Source organism: Panthera onca, chromosome A1 (genome assembly GCF_046562875.1).
Source record: "Panthera onca isolate mPanOnc1 chromosome A1, mPanOnc1 haplotype 2, whole genome shotgun sequence".
Classification (NCBI taxonomy): domain Eukaryota; kingdom Metazoa; phylum Chordata; class Mammalia; order Carnivora; family Felidae; genus Panthera; species Panthera onca.
Window position 1 is genome coordinate 97,741,950 of NC_138339.1, and position 14,048 is coordinate 97,755,997.

General features: G+C 37.9%; 1 protein-coding gene across 5 annotated transcripts in view; it reads left to right on the forward strand.

Moving 5' to 3' along the window:
• Positions 1–14,048, forward strand: part of WDR41 (WD repeat domain 41) — a 196,399-nt gene that overhangs the window by 38,764 nt on the left and 143,587 nt on the right. Inside the window, exon 3 of one of the 5 annotated variants that reach the window (XM_078448759.2) lies at positions 2,273–2,340. The exons of the other annotated variants lie outside the window; for them this stretch is intronic. Coding sequence (XP_078304885.1) covers positions 2,273–2,340 — 68 coding nt within the window. The remainder of the gene's footprint in view (positions 1–2,272; positions 2,341–14,048) is intronic. 5 annotated transcript variants of the gene reach the window in all.

Genomic DNA, 14,048 nt, shown 5'->3' on the forward strand with positions numbered 1-14,048 from the left:
TGGATTCCATGGTATTTCTATTTTTAATTTTTGGAGGAAGCCTCTATACTGTTTTTCATGTTGGCTGTACCAATTTATGTTCCCGCCAATAGCGCACAAGGATTCCTTTTTCTCCACAGCCTCGCAAACACTTTTATTTCTTTCCATTTTGATTTTAGTTATTGCTGAAAGGTGTAAGGTGATATCTCATTGTGGTTTTGATTTGTATTTCCTTCAAAATTAGTGATGTTGATCACCTTTTCATGTTTGTTGGCCATCAGTGTCTTCTTGGAAAAATGTCTATTCAGGTCCTCTGCCCATTTGAAAATCAGATTATTTGGTTATTTTATGTGCAGTTGTATAATTTTATAGAGTTTGGATATTAACCCCTTATTAGGTACATCATTTGTAAATATATTCTCCAATTCAGTAGGTTGCCTTTTTGTTTTGTTGATGATTTCCTTTGCGGTGCAGAGGCTTTTCCTGCAGATGTAGTCCCAGTGGTTTAATTCTGCTTTTGTTTCCCTTGCCGTAGGAGACATATCTAGAAAAATGTTCCTATAGCCAATGTCAAAGAATTTACCCTCTTGTTCTCTTCTAGGATTTTTATGGTTTCAGGTCTCATATTTAGGTCTTTAATCCATTTTCAGTTTATTTTTGTGTATGGTATTAAAAGGGTCCAGTTTCATTCTTTTGCGTGTGGCTCTTCGTTTCCCCTGCACCATTTGCTGAAGGGATTGTCTTTTTCCCATTTTATACTCTTGCTTCCTTTGTCATAGATAGATCGGTCATTTAATTGTGGGTTTATGTCTGTGTTTTCTATTCTGTTCCATTGTTCTATGTATCTGTTTTTGTGACAGTACCATAGTATTTTGATTACTACAGCTTTGTAGTATATCTTGAAATCTGGAATTGTGATACCTCCAGCTTTGCTTTTCTTACTCAAGATTTCTTTGGTTATTTGGAGTCTTCTGTGGTTCCATACAGATTGTAGGATTGTTTTAGTTGTCTAGAACAAATGCAGTTGGTATTTTGATAGTGATTGACTCAATCTGTAGATTGCTTTGGGTAATGTGGGCATTTTAACAATACTCATTCTTCCAATCCATGTGCATGGAATATCTTTCATTTGTTTGTATCATCTTCATTTTCTTTCAAGTGCTTTATGTTTTCCAAAATATAGGTCTTTCACCTCTTTGGTTAAGTTTATTCTTAGGTATTTCATTCCTTTTGGTGTTAGTTTAAATCGTGTTTTTTTCTCAATTTCTCTTTCTGATGCTTCATTATTACTGGATAGAAATGCTACCAATTTCTGGCTATTAATTTTGTATCCTGCAACTTTACTGAATTCATTTTTTTATTTCAAGCAGTTTTTTGATGGGGTCTTTAGGATTTTCTATCTATAGTATCATGTTGTCTGTAAATAGTGACAGTTTTACTTTTTTACCGGTATGGATGTCTTTTCTTTCTCTTTCTTTCTTTCTTTCTTTCTTTCTTTCTTTCTTTCTTTCTTTCTCTCTCTTTGTTTCTTTCTTTATTTTCTTTTTCTTTCTTTCTTTTTCTTTTTCTTTTTTGTCTGATTATTGTGGCTAGGACTTGCAGTGCTGTGTTGAATAATGGTGACAGGAGTGGTCATTATTGTCTTTTTCCTGACCTTAGAAGAGAAGTTTTAAGATTTTCACCCCTGGGTGTGATGTTAGCTGTGAGTATTTTATATATGGCCTTTATTATGTTAAAGTATGTTCCCTTTAAACCCCCTTTGTTGAGCGTTTTTATCACGAATGGATGTTGGTCTTGTCAGATGCTTTTTCTGCATCTATTGAGATGATTATATAATTTTTATCCTTAGTTTTGTTCATGTGGTGTATCATATTGATTGATTTGTGAATAGTGAACCATCCTTGCGGCCCCAGAATAAATCCCACTTGATTGTGGTAAATTAATTAATTAATTATAAATGTTTCATTTATTTTGAGAGAGAGAGAGAGAGAGACAGCAAGCAAGCAGGGGAGGGGCAGAGAGAGAGGGAGAGAGAGAATCCCAAGCAGTTTCCGAGCTATCAGTGCACATCCTGATGTGGGGCTCGAACTCACAAACCATCAGATCATGACCTGAGCTGAAATCAAGACTCAGATGCTTAAGTGACGGAGCCACCCAGGTGCCCCTAAATGATCCTTTTTTAAGTATATTGTTGATAGAGGGAGCTAAGATGGTGGTATAGTAGGAGAACCCTGGGCTTATCTTGTCTCTCAAACACAACTAGATAACTGTCAAATCATTCTTAATATCTCAGAAATCAACCTGAAGACTGACAGGACTAACTCTGCAACTAAAAGGAGAGAAGAAGCCACATTGAAGAAGGTAGGAAGTACAGAGATGTGATTTAGGGGGAGAAACAGATAGCAGATGTTGCAGAGAGGTCGGAGCCCTGGTCATTGAGAAAGGTGAGAGAAAGAGAGGAGCACACAGGGAAATGCACAAGGAGAACATTTCCCCAAATCCTTTGGCTGGGAAGACGAGAGGGGCTGGTTTTCATAAGTTGTTGGAATTAGTGGAGTATAGAGACTGCAGTTTCAAAGATCTGTGGCTTGGCTGGGATAGAGCCCTGGGGGTGCTTCCCTGCTCCTGGAGAAGAGTCAGGCAAACACCCTGGGGCAGATGGTATGGAAAGAGTGATCTGAAGAGCACCTGGGGCACACAAAGGGATATTATTTGTTCTTCTTGGAGAGTGTCCCTGAGAGGTAGCATTCACAGAGATGCCTCTCCAGGGACAAAAGAGCTGGCTGGGTCTGTTTCCCTCCTCTGCCCGTCAGCATAAATACAGAGCCACCCACCATCAGTAGTGCAGTGCCAACACTGGGTACCTAATCTGCTTACATCAGGTCCCACACCCCTGCTCTGTGGCAGAACTGCCCTTCACAGTTAAGTTTGCCTCAGTCCCAGTGCTGCAGGTCCTTTCCCCTGAATGAAGACCAGCAGAAACCACTGCCCACACCAAGTTCCCCAACCAGAGAGTTCTGCAGGGCTTCACTTCTAGTGGAAGCAGTATCAGGTCTAATTTAACAAGCAGACCAGAACATACCTAGTTAAAATTTGCTACATTCTGGTCACACACCCGACACTGCCCACTGCAGGCAAGGAGAGCCTCTGCAGATGACTGGCCTGAAAATATAGCACCTGAAACACAATAGCACAGTGCACGCAGCACACACCCACAGGCACTCCCTGAAGCACTAGGCCTCAGACACTATGTGACCTGTTCTTTGAAAAGCCATTTTTCTCAGAAGCATGGAAGAAACATAATGGGCTTTTCTAACACAGAAAAGGAGATAGAGACTTAGACAAAATGAGAAGAGAGAGGAATTCATCCCAAATGAAAGAACAAGATAAGCTCAGAGATCTAAGTGAAACAGATATAAGTAACATGCCTGACGGAGAATTTAAAGCCCCAATCATAAGGATACTTGCTGGGCTTGAAAAAAGAATGGAAGGCTTCAGGTAGGCCCTTACTACAGAGATAAAAGAATTAAGAAACAATCAGTCAAAAATGAAAAATGCAATAACTGAGATTCAAAACAGACTTGCTGTGACAAACAGGATGAAAGAAGCAGAGGAGTGAATAATTTAGAAGATAAAATACTGGAAAATAATGAAGCTGAACAAAAGAGAGAAGAATTACAGAACATGAGAATAGACTTAGGGAACTTAGTAATTCCATCAAACATAATAAAATTCATATTATAGGAGTCCCAGAAGACAGACAGAAAAGGGGGCAGAAAATTCGTTTGAGGAAATAATAGCTGAAAACTTCCCTAATCTGGAGAAGTAATCAGACCTCCAGATCCAGGAGGCACAGAGAATTCCTGTCAAAATCAACAAAAGCAGACCAACACCAAGACATACTGTAATTAAAATTTTAAAATCAAGTGATTAAAAAAAAAATCTTAAAAGCAGCAAGACAAAAGAATTCCCTAACTTAGAAGGGAAGACCCATAAGGCTAACTACAGATCTCTCAATAGAAACTTAAGAAGTCAGAGGGGGTGGCATGATAATCTGCAGTCAAGAATACTCTATTCAGCAAGGCTACCATTCAGAATAGAAGGAGAGAGAGAGAGAGTTTGCCAAACAAACAAAAACTAAAGGTGTTCGTGACCACTAAACCAGCCCTGCAAGAAATATTAAAGAAATTTCACTCAGAATTCCTTTGCATGAAAAGGAAAGACCAAAAGTGACAAAGACAAGGAAGAAATAGAGAAAATCTCCAGAAACAATGACAAAACTAGTAATAAAATGGCAATATATACATATCTATCAATAATTACTCTGAAGTAAGTGGAGTAAACGCTCCACTCAAAAGGCATAGGATGACAGAATGGATAACAAAACAAGGCCCATCTATATGCTGCTTATATAAGAGACTCATTTTAGACATAAAGACAACTGCAGATTTAAAGTGAGGGGATGGGGAAACATTGATCATACACATGGACTTAAAGCGAGAGTAGCAATACTTGTATTTAACAAAATAAACTTTAAACCAAAGACTGTAACAAGAGATGAAGAAGGGCACTGTATCATAAGAAAGGGGACAATCAAACAAGAAAAAAAAATTCTAAATACTTAAACACTGAACATGGGAATTCCTGAATGTATAAAATAATTAATTACAAACAAACTCACTGATAATACAATAATATTAGGGTACTTTAACACCCCGTTTACATCAATGCACCGATCATATACACAGAAAATAAACAAGGAAATACTGATGATGAATGACACACTGGACCAGATGGACTTAACAGATATGTTCAGAACATTCCATCCTAAAGCAGCAGGATACATCCCTTTTCCAGTGCACATGGGACATCGTTTGGAATAGATCACAAACTAGATCACAAATCAGGCAAGGTAAAAGTCAAACTTTCATTCTTCACAGATGATATGATACATTATGTACAAAACCTGAAAGACTCCACCAAAAAATTGTAAGATATAAAATCAACATGTAGAAATCTGTTGCATTTTTATATACCGATAATGAAGCAGCAGAAAGAGAAATCAAGGAATCAACCCCATTTGCAACTGCCCTGAAACCTGTAAGATATCTAGGAATAAGCCTAACAGAGATAAAAGATCTGTGCTCTGAAAACTGTAGAACACTTAGGAAACAAACTGAAGAAGACACAAAGAAATGGAAAAACATTCCATGCCCAAGCATTAGACGAACAAATATCATTAAAATGTCTATACTATCTAAAGCAGTCTACAATTCAATTCAGTCCCTATCAAAATAACACCATCATTGTTCACAGAGCTAGAACAAACAATTCTCAAATTTGTATGGAACCAGAAAAGATACCCAAATAGCCAAGGTAATGTTAGAAAAGCAAAGTAGGAGGCATCACCATTCCAGACTTGAAGCTGTATTACAAAGTTGTAATCATCAACACAGTATGGCATTGGCACAAAAACCAGACACATAAATCAATGGAACATAACAGAGAACCCAGAAATAGACCCACGACTGTATGGTCAACTCATTTTTGGCAAAGCAAAAAAGAACATCCAATGGAAAAAAAGTCTTGTTAACAAACGGTGTTGAGAAAATTCGAGAGTGACATGCAGAAGAATGAAAGTGGACCAATTTCTTACACCATACACAAAAATAAATTCAAAATGATGAAAGAATCAAATGTGATACAAGAAACCATCAAAATCCTAGAGGAGAACATAGGCGGCAACATCTTTGATCTCAGCCAGAGTAACTTCTTATTAGACATGTCTCTGGAGGCAAGGGAGACAAAAGCAAAAATGAACTCTTGGGACCTCATCAAGGTCATTCCTGCACAGTGAAGGAAACAATCAACAAAACTAAAAGGCAACCTATGGAATGGGAGAAGATATTTGCAAATATATCGGATAAAGGGCCAGGATCAAAATCTATAAAGAATTTATCAAATTCAACACCCAAATAACGAATAATCCAGTTAAGAAATGGGCAGAAGACATGAATAGACACTTTTCCAAAGAAGGTATCCAGATGGCTAATAGAAACATGAACAGATGCTCAACATCACTCATCATTAGGGAAATACAAATCAAAACCACAATGAGATACCACCACACACCAGTCAGAATAGCTAAAATTCGTAACTCAGTAAATGACAGATGTTGGTGAGGATGCAGAGAAAGGAGAACCCTCTTGCACTGTTGGTGGAAATGTGAACTGTGCAGCCACCCTGGAAAATAGTGTGAAGTCTCCTCAGAAAGTTAAAGATAGAATGACCCTATGACCCAGCAATTGCACTGCTAGGTATTAATCTAAAGGATACAAAAATACTGATGGGAAGGGGCACATGCACCCCAGTGTTTATAGTAGCACTATCAACAATAGCCAAAGTATGGAAGGAGTCCAAATGTCCATCGACTGATGAATGGATAAAGAAGATGTGGTATATATATTCAATGGAATATTACTCAGTGATCAAAAAGAATGAAATCTTGCCATTTGCAATGATGAAACTAGAGTGTATTATGCTAAGTGAAATAAGTCAGAGAAAGACAAATACCATAGTATTTCACTCGTGGAAATCAAGAAAGAAAACAGATGAACATAGTAGAAGGGAAGGAAAAATAAAATAAGATAAAAACAGAGAGGGAGGCAAACCATTAGAGACTCTTAACCATAGACAATGAACTGAAGGTTGCTGGAGGGGAGGTGGGTGAGGGAATGGGCTAAATGGGTGAGGGGCATTGAGGAGGGCACTTGTGATAAGCACTGGCTGTTATATATGTGACAAATCACTGAATTCTACTTTCTGAAACCAATACTACATTATATGTTAACCAACTTGAATTAAAATAAAATCTTGGAAAGAAAAAAAAGCAGCAAGAGAAAAGAAGATAGTTACATATAAGGGAAACCCCATAAGGCTATTAGATATTTCTCTCCCCCCCATATGTGTGTGTGTGTGTGTGTGTGTGTGTGTGTGTGTGTGTATACACACACACATATATACATATACATATACATATATGTGTATATATATACTTATGTGTATATATATATACATATATGTGTATATATACACATACATAAGTATATATATATATCCTCTGTCACACTCCCATCAACCCTCAGTTTGTTCTCTGTATTTAAGAGTCTCTTATGGTCTACCTCCCTCTCTGTTAGAAAGTATTTTTTCTTTCTAGGGGATTTTTCAACAGAAACTTTGTAGGCCAGAAGAGACTGGAATAATGTTTTCAGACTGCTGAAAGGAAAAAATCTGCAGCCCAAAATACTCTCCCCAGCATGGCTATCATTCAGAATAGAAGGAGAGAAAGATTTTCCCAGACAAACAAAAGCTAAAGGAGTGTATGACTATTGAAGTAGCCCTACAAGAAATAATTAAAGCGGACTCTTTGGAAAGTAAACATCACAAGTAAGAGTATTAAAAGTAGGAAACACAAAAGCAGTAAAAATAAATATATCTATAAAAATCAGTGAAGAGATTCACAAAATAAAAGGATGTAAAGTATGATACCATATACCCAAAATGTGGTGGTGGAGGGGAGGTGTAAAGAATGGGTTGAAATTGAAGCGACCATCAACTTAATATAGACTGTTATATGCATAAGATGATATACACAAACCTAATGGTAACCACAAGTCAAAAACCAGTGATACACAGCAAATAAAGAGAAAGGAATTAAGCTATGAAGAAATCAAGCCAGCAAACCTTGAGAGAATAGAGCAAGAGAGGAAAAGAAGGGAGAACTACAAAAACAACCACAAAACAAGTAACATGATGACAATAAATACATACCTATCAATAATTACTTTGCATATAAATGGACTGAATGCTCCATTCAAAAGACACAGGGTTACGGAATAAAAACAATACAAACAAACCATCAATATGCTGCCTATAACAGACTCATTTCAGACAAGAAGACACTTGTAGATTCAAAGTGAGGGGACAGAGACATATGTATCATGCAAATAAATGGGAAAAGAAAGATGGAGTAGGCATTCCTATATCAAAGTTGACTTTAAAATGAAGACTGTAACAAGAGACAGACATCATATAATAATTAAAAAGACAATCCAACAAGAAGATATAACAATTGTAAATATTTATGTACCCAACATGATTTCACCAAAATATATAAAACACTTAATAACAACATAAAGGAACTAATCGATAGTAATGCAATAATGGTAATAGTATGGAATGTTAACACCCCACTTGCATCAATGGACAGATCATCCAAATAGAAAATCAACAAGGAAATGGTGGCTTTAAAAATTTTTTTTTTTCTTTGAGAGAGAGAGAGAGAGAGAGAGAGAGAAACAGAGCACGAGTCGGGGAGGGGCAGGCTCCAGGCTCTGAGCTATCAGCAGCTCACAAGCCGTGAGATCATGACCTGAGCCGAAGTTGGATGCTTAAGCAATTGAGCCACCCAGGTGCTCTGGAAATGGTGGCTTTGAATGACACACTGGACCAGACGGATTTAACATATATATTCAAAATATTCCATCATAAATAGAATACACATTCTTTTCAAATGCATGTGGAACATTCTCCAGAACAGATCATGTATTCGGTCACAAAACAAGTCTTACCAAATTCAAAAATATCAAAGTTGATTCATTCATCCTTTCTGACTACAATACTATGAAACTAGAAATCAACTGCAAGACAAAATCTGGAAAGACCACAAATCTATGGAAATTAAATAACATGATACTAAACAATGGTCAACCAAGAAACCAAAGAGGAAATTAAAAAAAAAAATTGGAGACAAATGAAAATGAAAACCCAACTGTCCAAAACCTCTGGGATACAATAAAACAGTTCTAATAGGAAAGTTTATAACAATACAGGCCTACATCAAGAAGCAAGAAAAATTTCAAATAAGGTTATTCACTTTGTATCTGAAGGAACTAGAAAGAGAAGAACAAATAAAAGCCAAATTCAGCCAAAAGAATGAAATAATAAAGATTAGAGCAGAAATAAATAATACAGAAACAAAAACAAAAAACCCAACCTCCCCCCACCCACTCCTAAACAATAGAACAGATCAATGAAATCAGGAGCTGGTTCTATGAAAAAATAAAAAATACTGATAAACCTCTAGCCAGACTCATGAAAAATGGAGAAAGAAAGAGGGAGCCCACATAAACAAAATCACAAAGTAAAGATGAGAAGAAATAACCAACACCACAGGAATACAAACAATTGTAAGAGAATATTATGAAAAACTATATGCCAACAATTGGACAACCTGGAAAAAATGGACACATTCCTAGAAACATACAACGTACCAAAACTGAAACAGGAAGAAACAGAAAATTTGAACACATAGATTACTAGCAATGAAATTGAATCCATAATCAAAAATCTCCCAACAAACAACAGTCCAGGACCAGACATCTTCACAGATGAATTCTACCAAATATTTAAAGAAAACTTAATACCTATTCTCAAACTATTATAAAAAATAGATGCGGAAGGAAAACTTGCAAATTCATTCTGTGACTCCATCATTACCCTGTTACCACAGCTAGATAAAGACACCCCTAAAAAAGAGAAACTACAAACCAATATTGCTGATGAACACAGATGCAAAAATCGTCAACAAAATACTAGCAAATCATAACTCATCAATACATTTTAAAAAAACATTCACCATCAAGTGAAACTTATTCCTGGGATGCAAGGGCAATTCATTATTTACAAATTAATCAACACGATACATCACATTAATAAGAGAAAAAATAAAAACCATGTGATCATTTCAATAAATGATGCAGAAAAAGCATTTGACAAAGTACAACATCCATTCATGATTTAAAAAAAAAAATCCTCAACTAAGTAGGTTTAGAGGCAACATACCTCAACATAAGAAAGGCCTTACAGGAAAAACCCACAGTGAATATCATACTGCAGAAAAACTGACAGCTCTTTCTCTTAAGGTCAAGAACAAGACAAGAATGTCCATGCTCACCACTTTTATTCAACACAGTACTGGAGGTCCTAGCCACAGCAATCAGACAACAAAAGGAAATAAAAGGCATCCAAATTAGTAAGGAAGGAGTAAAGCTTTCACTATTTGCAGATGACATGATACTATATATAAAAACCTGAAAGACTCCACCAAACAACTATTAGAAGTAATAAATGAACTCATTAAGGTCACAGGATACAAATGAGTGAACAGAAATCCACTGCATTTCTAAACACCAGTAATGAAGGAGCAGAAAGAAAAATTAAGAAAATAATCCCATTTATGATTGCATCAAAAATAATAAAATACCTAGGAATACTTAACTAAAGAAGTGAAAGACCTGTACTCTGAAAATTATAAAATATTCATGAAAGAAATTGAAGACGATGCAAAGAAATGTAAAGACATTCCATTTTGATGGATTGGATGAAAAACTATTGTTAAAATGTTCATACTGCCCAAAACAACCTATGGATTTATTGCAACCTCATCAAAATAGAAACAGCATTATTCACAGAACTAGAACAAATAATCATAAAATTTGTATGAAACACAAAAACCCCCAAATAGCCAAAGCAATCTTGAAAAAGAACAAAACCTGGGGCGCCTGGGTGGCTCAATTGGTTAAGCATCCGACTTCGGCTCAGGTCATGATCTCACAGTTCGTGAGTTCGAGCCCCATGTCGGGCTCTGAGCTGACAGCTCAGAGCCTGGAGCCTGCTTCAGATTCTGTGTCTCCCTGTCTCTCTGCCCTTCCCCTGCTCACACTCTGTCTCTCTCTCAAAAATAAATAAACGTTAAAAAAAAAACCAAAACAAAACTGGAGGTATCACAAAATTCAAGTTGCACTACAAGGCTGTAGTAATCAACAGTTTGGTACTGGCACAAATATAGACACACAGATCAGTGGAACAGAACAGAGACCCCAGAAATAAGCCCACAATTATATGTTCAGTTAATTTTTGACAAGGCAAGAATATGCAATGGGAAAAAGATAGTCTCTCCAACAAATGGCATTGGGAAAATTAGACAGCTACATGCAAAAGAATAATACTGGACCACTTACACCATACACACAAATAAACTTAAAATGGATTAAGGGCCTAAATATGAGATGTGAAACCATACAATTCCTAGAAGAGAGCACATGCAATAATTTGTCTGACATCGGCTGTAACAGAATCTTCTAGATACATATCCTGAGGCAATGGAAACAAAGGCAAAAATAAACTATCAGGAAAACATCAAAATAAAAAGCTTCTGCATGGCAAAGGAAATGATCAACAAAACTAAAAGACAGCCTACTAAATGGGAGAAGATATTTGCAAGTGACATATCTGATAAAGAGGTAGTATACAAAAGAAGTTACATAACTCAACACTAGAAACAAATAATCAGATTAAAAATGAGGAGAATGAGGCACCCAGGTGGCTCATTCAGTTAAGCTTCTGACTCTTGATTTCAGCTCAGGTCATGATCTCACAGTTTGAGAGTTTGAGCCCAGCAACGGGCTCTGCACTATTAGCACTTGGGATTTTCTCTTCCTCTCTCTCTGCCCCTCCCCCACTTGCACATGCTGTCTCTCTCTCAAATAAACAAACTTAAAAAAAAAATAATATAAAAATGGTCAGAAGACATGAACAGACATGTCTCCAAAGAGGACATCCAGATAGCCAAAGACGCATGAAAAGATGCTGAACATCACTCATCATCAGGGAAATGCAAATCACAACCACAATGAGGTAATACTTTAAACCTGTCAGAATGGCTGAAATAAACAAGTGTTGGTGAGGATGTGAAGAAAAAGCACCCCTCGTGTACTGTTGGTGGGAATACAAACTGGTGCAGCCACTGTGGAAAACACTATGGAGGTTCCTCAAAAAAAATTAAAAGTATAACCACCCTACATTCCAGTAATCACACTACTGGATATTTACCCAAAGAATATGAAAACACCAATTTGAAGAGATACACGTACCCCAATGTTTACTACAGCACTCTTTGCAGTAGCCAAATTATGGAAGTAGCCTAAGTGTCTATTGGTAAATGAATGGATGAAGAAGATGCGGTATATATATATACAATAGGATATTATTCAGCCATAAAAAACGATTAAAGGGGAAAAAAAGAGAGAAGCAAACCAAGAAACAGACTCTTAGCTGCAGAGAACAAACTGATGGATATCAGCAGGGAGATCGGTGGGAAGATAGAATAGATGATGGGGATTAAGGAGTGCACTTGTTGTGATGAGCACCAGATGTTGTGTGGAAGTGTCAACTAAATTGTACACCTGGAACTAATGTTACACTGTGTGTTAACTAATTAGAATTTAAATAAAAACTTAAAAAAATGAAATCTTGCCATTTGAAACAACAAGGATGGAACTAGAAAGTATAAAGCTAAGAGAAATAAACCAGTCAGAGAAGGAAAAATACAATTTCACTCATTTGTGGAATTTAGGAAACAAATGAACAAAGGAGAAAAAAGAGAGAGCGAGAGAGAGAGACAAACAAAAAGACTATAGAGAATAAACACATGATTACCAGAGACGTGGTAGGTGAGGAGATGGGTGAAATAAGGGGATTAAGATTACAGTTATCTTGATGAGCATTAAGTAATATATGGAATTGTTGAATCACTATATTATACAACTAAAACTATAACACTGTATGTTAACTACACCAGAATTAAAATAAGTAAATTAGGGGCACCTTGGAGGCTAACTCAATTAAGCATCTGGCTCTTGATTTCAGCTTCAGTCATGATCTTGTGGGTCATGAGATTGAGCCCTGTGTTGGGCTGTGCACTGGCTTAGGATCTCTTGGGATCTCTCTTTTTCTCTCTCTGCCCCTCCCCTGCTCATGCACATGAGTACTTTCTCCCTCCCTCCCTCCCTCCCTCCCTCCCTCCCTCCCTCTCTCTCTCCCTCCCTCTCTCTCTCTCTCTCAAAATGAACATTTTAAAAATTAAGTAATTAAATATTAAAAATTAAGAAGTTTTTACAAGTTGTAGTTTAAATGTTTTTATTTATTTTTGAGACAGAGAGAGACAGAGCATGAGCAGGGAAGGGGCAGAGAGAGGGGGAGACACAGAATCGGAAGCAGGCTCTAGGCTCTGAGCCATCAGCACAGAGCCCGATGCGGGGCTTGAACTCACAGACTGTGAGATCATGACCTGAGCCGAAGTTGGACACTCAACTGACTGAGCCACCCAGGCGCCCCTACAAGTTGTAGTTTAAAAGAGCAACTAGCTTATAGAAGAGCCAGCCTTAGAACTCTGACAAACAGTGGGGAAGCTGGTGGAATCTTCAAGTAGGAGGGTCTAACAGACATGGTGTACACTTGCGTTTACCTTCAAAACACAGACCAGTGCACAGTCTAGTTACTGTAACCACCCTGCCACCTGAGTGAGCCCCAATCTCTAGCCCATACCAGCCCCAGCTGTCTCACCAAGGCATCCACAGGGCAGTGCACACTGGGACACCACTGGTTAGTGTTCACTACAGCCTCAGCCTTCACACCAAGGTGACACAGGTACAAAGCTCCCCAAAACACTCCAGGCTCACATCACTTCATCTTCAGGAGGCTTGCTACGGTACCTTGGTGCAGAATACACTGGAACGTCTCACTTGACATCTGCTTCAGATCTGGCCATCCCTGCTAGGGTAACCCCTGTGTGGAGCACCCTGGGACACTCATGCCCAGGCTGGCCTGGCCTCCAGTTGCCTGGTTAGGGCCAAACACCTTGGGATACCACCCAGTTCATCTTCAGCTGTCCTTCCAGGGCACATTTTGTGTGGATAGCCCAGGGACCAAACCAGTCCTTGCCCACTTTAGTTTTAGCTGTCACACCAGGTCGTCCCTGCATAAAGTGCCTCAGGACCTCTTGGCCTATACCACACCTCGACTCCAGCTACCCCTCCAGGGTGCTCTCTGCACAGAGGATACAGAAACACCATGGTCTGCATCCACTTCAGCTTCAGCTATCTTACCAAGGTGTCTTCTGTCCTCCCAGCTTGCACCCACTTTAGGCTTAGCTGTCCTGCCAGAATACC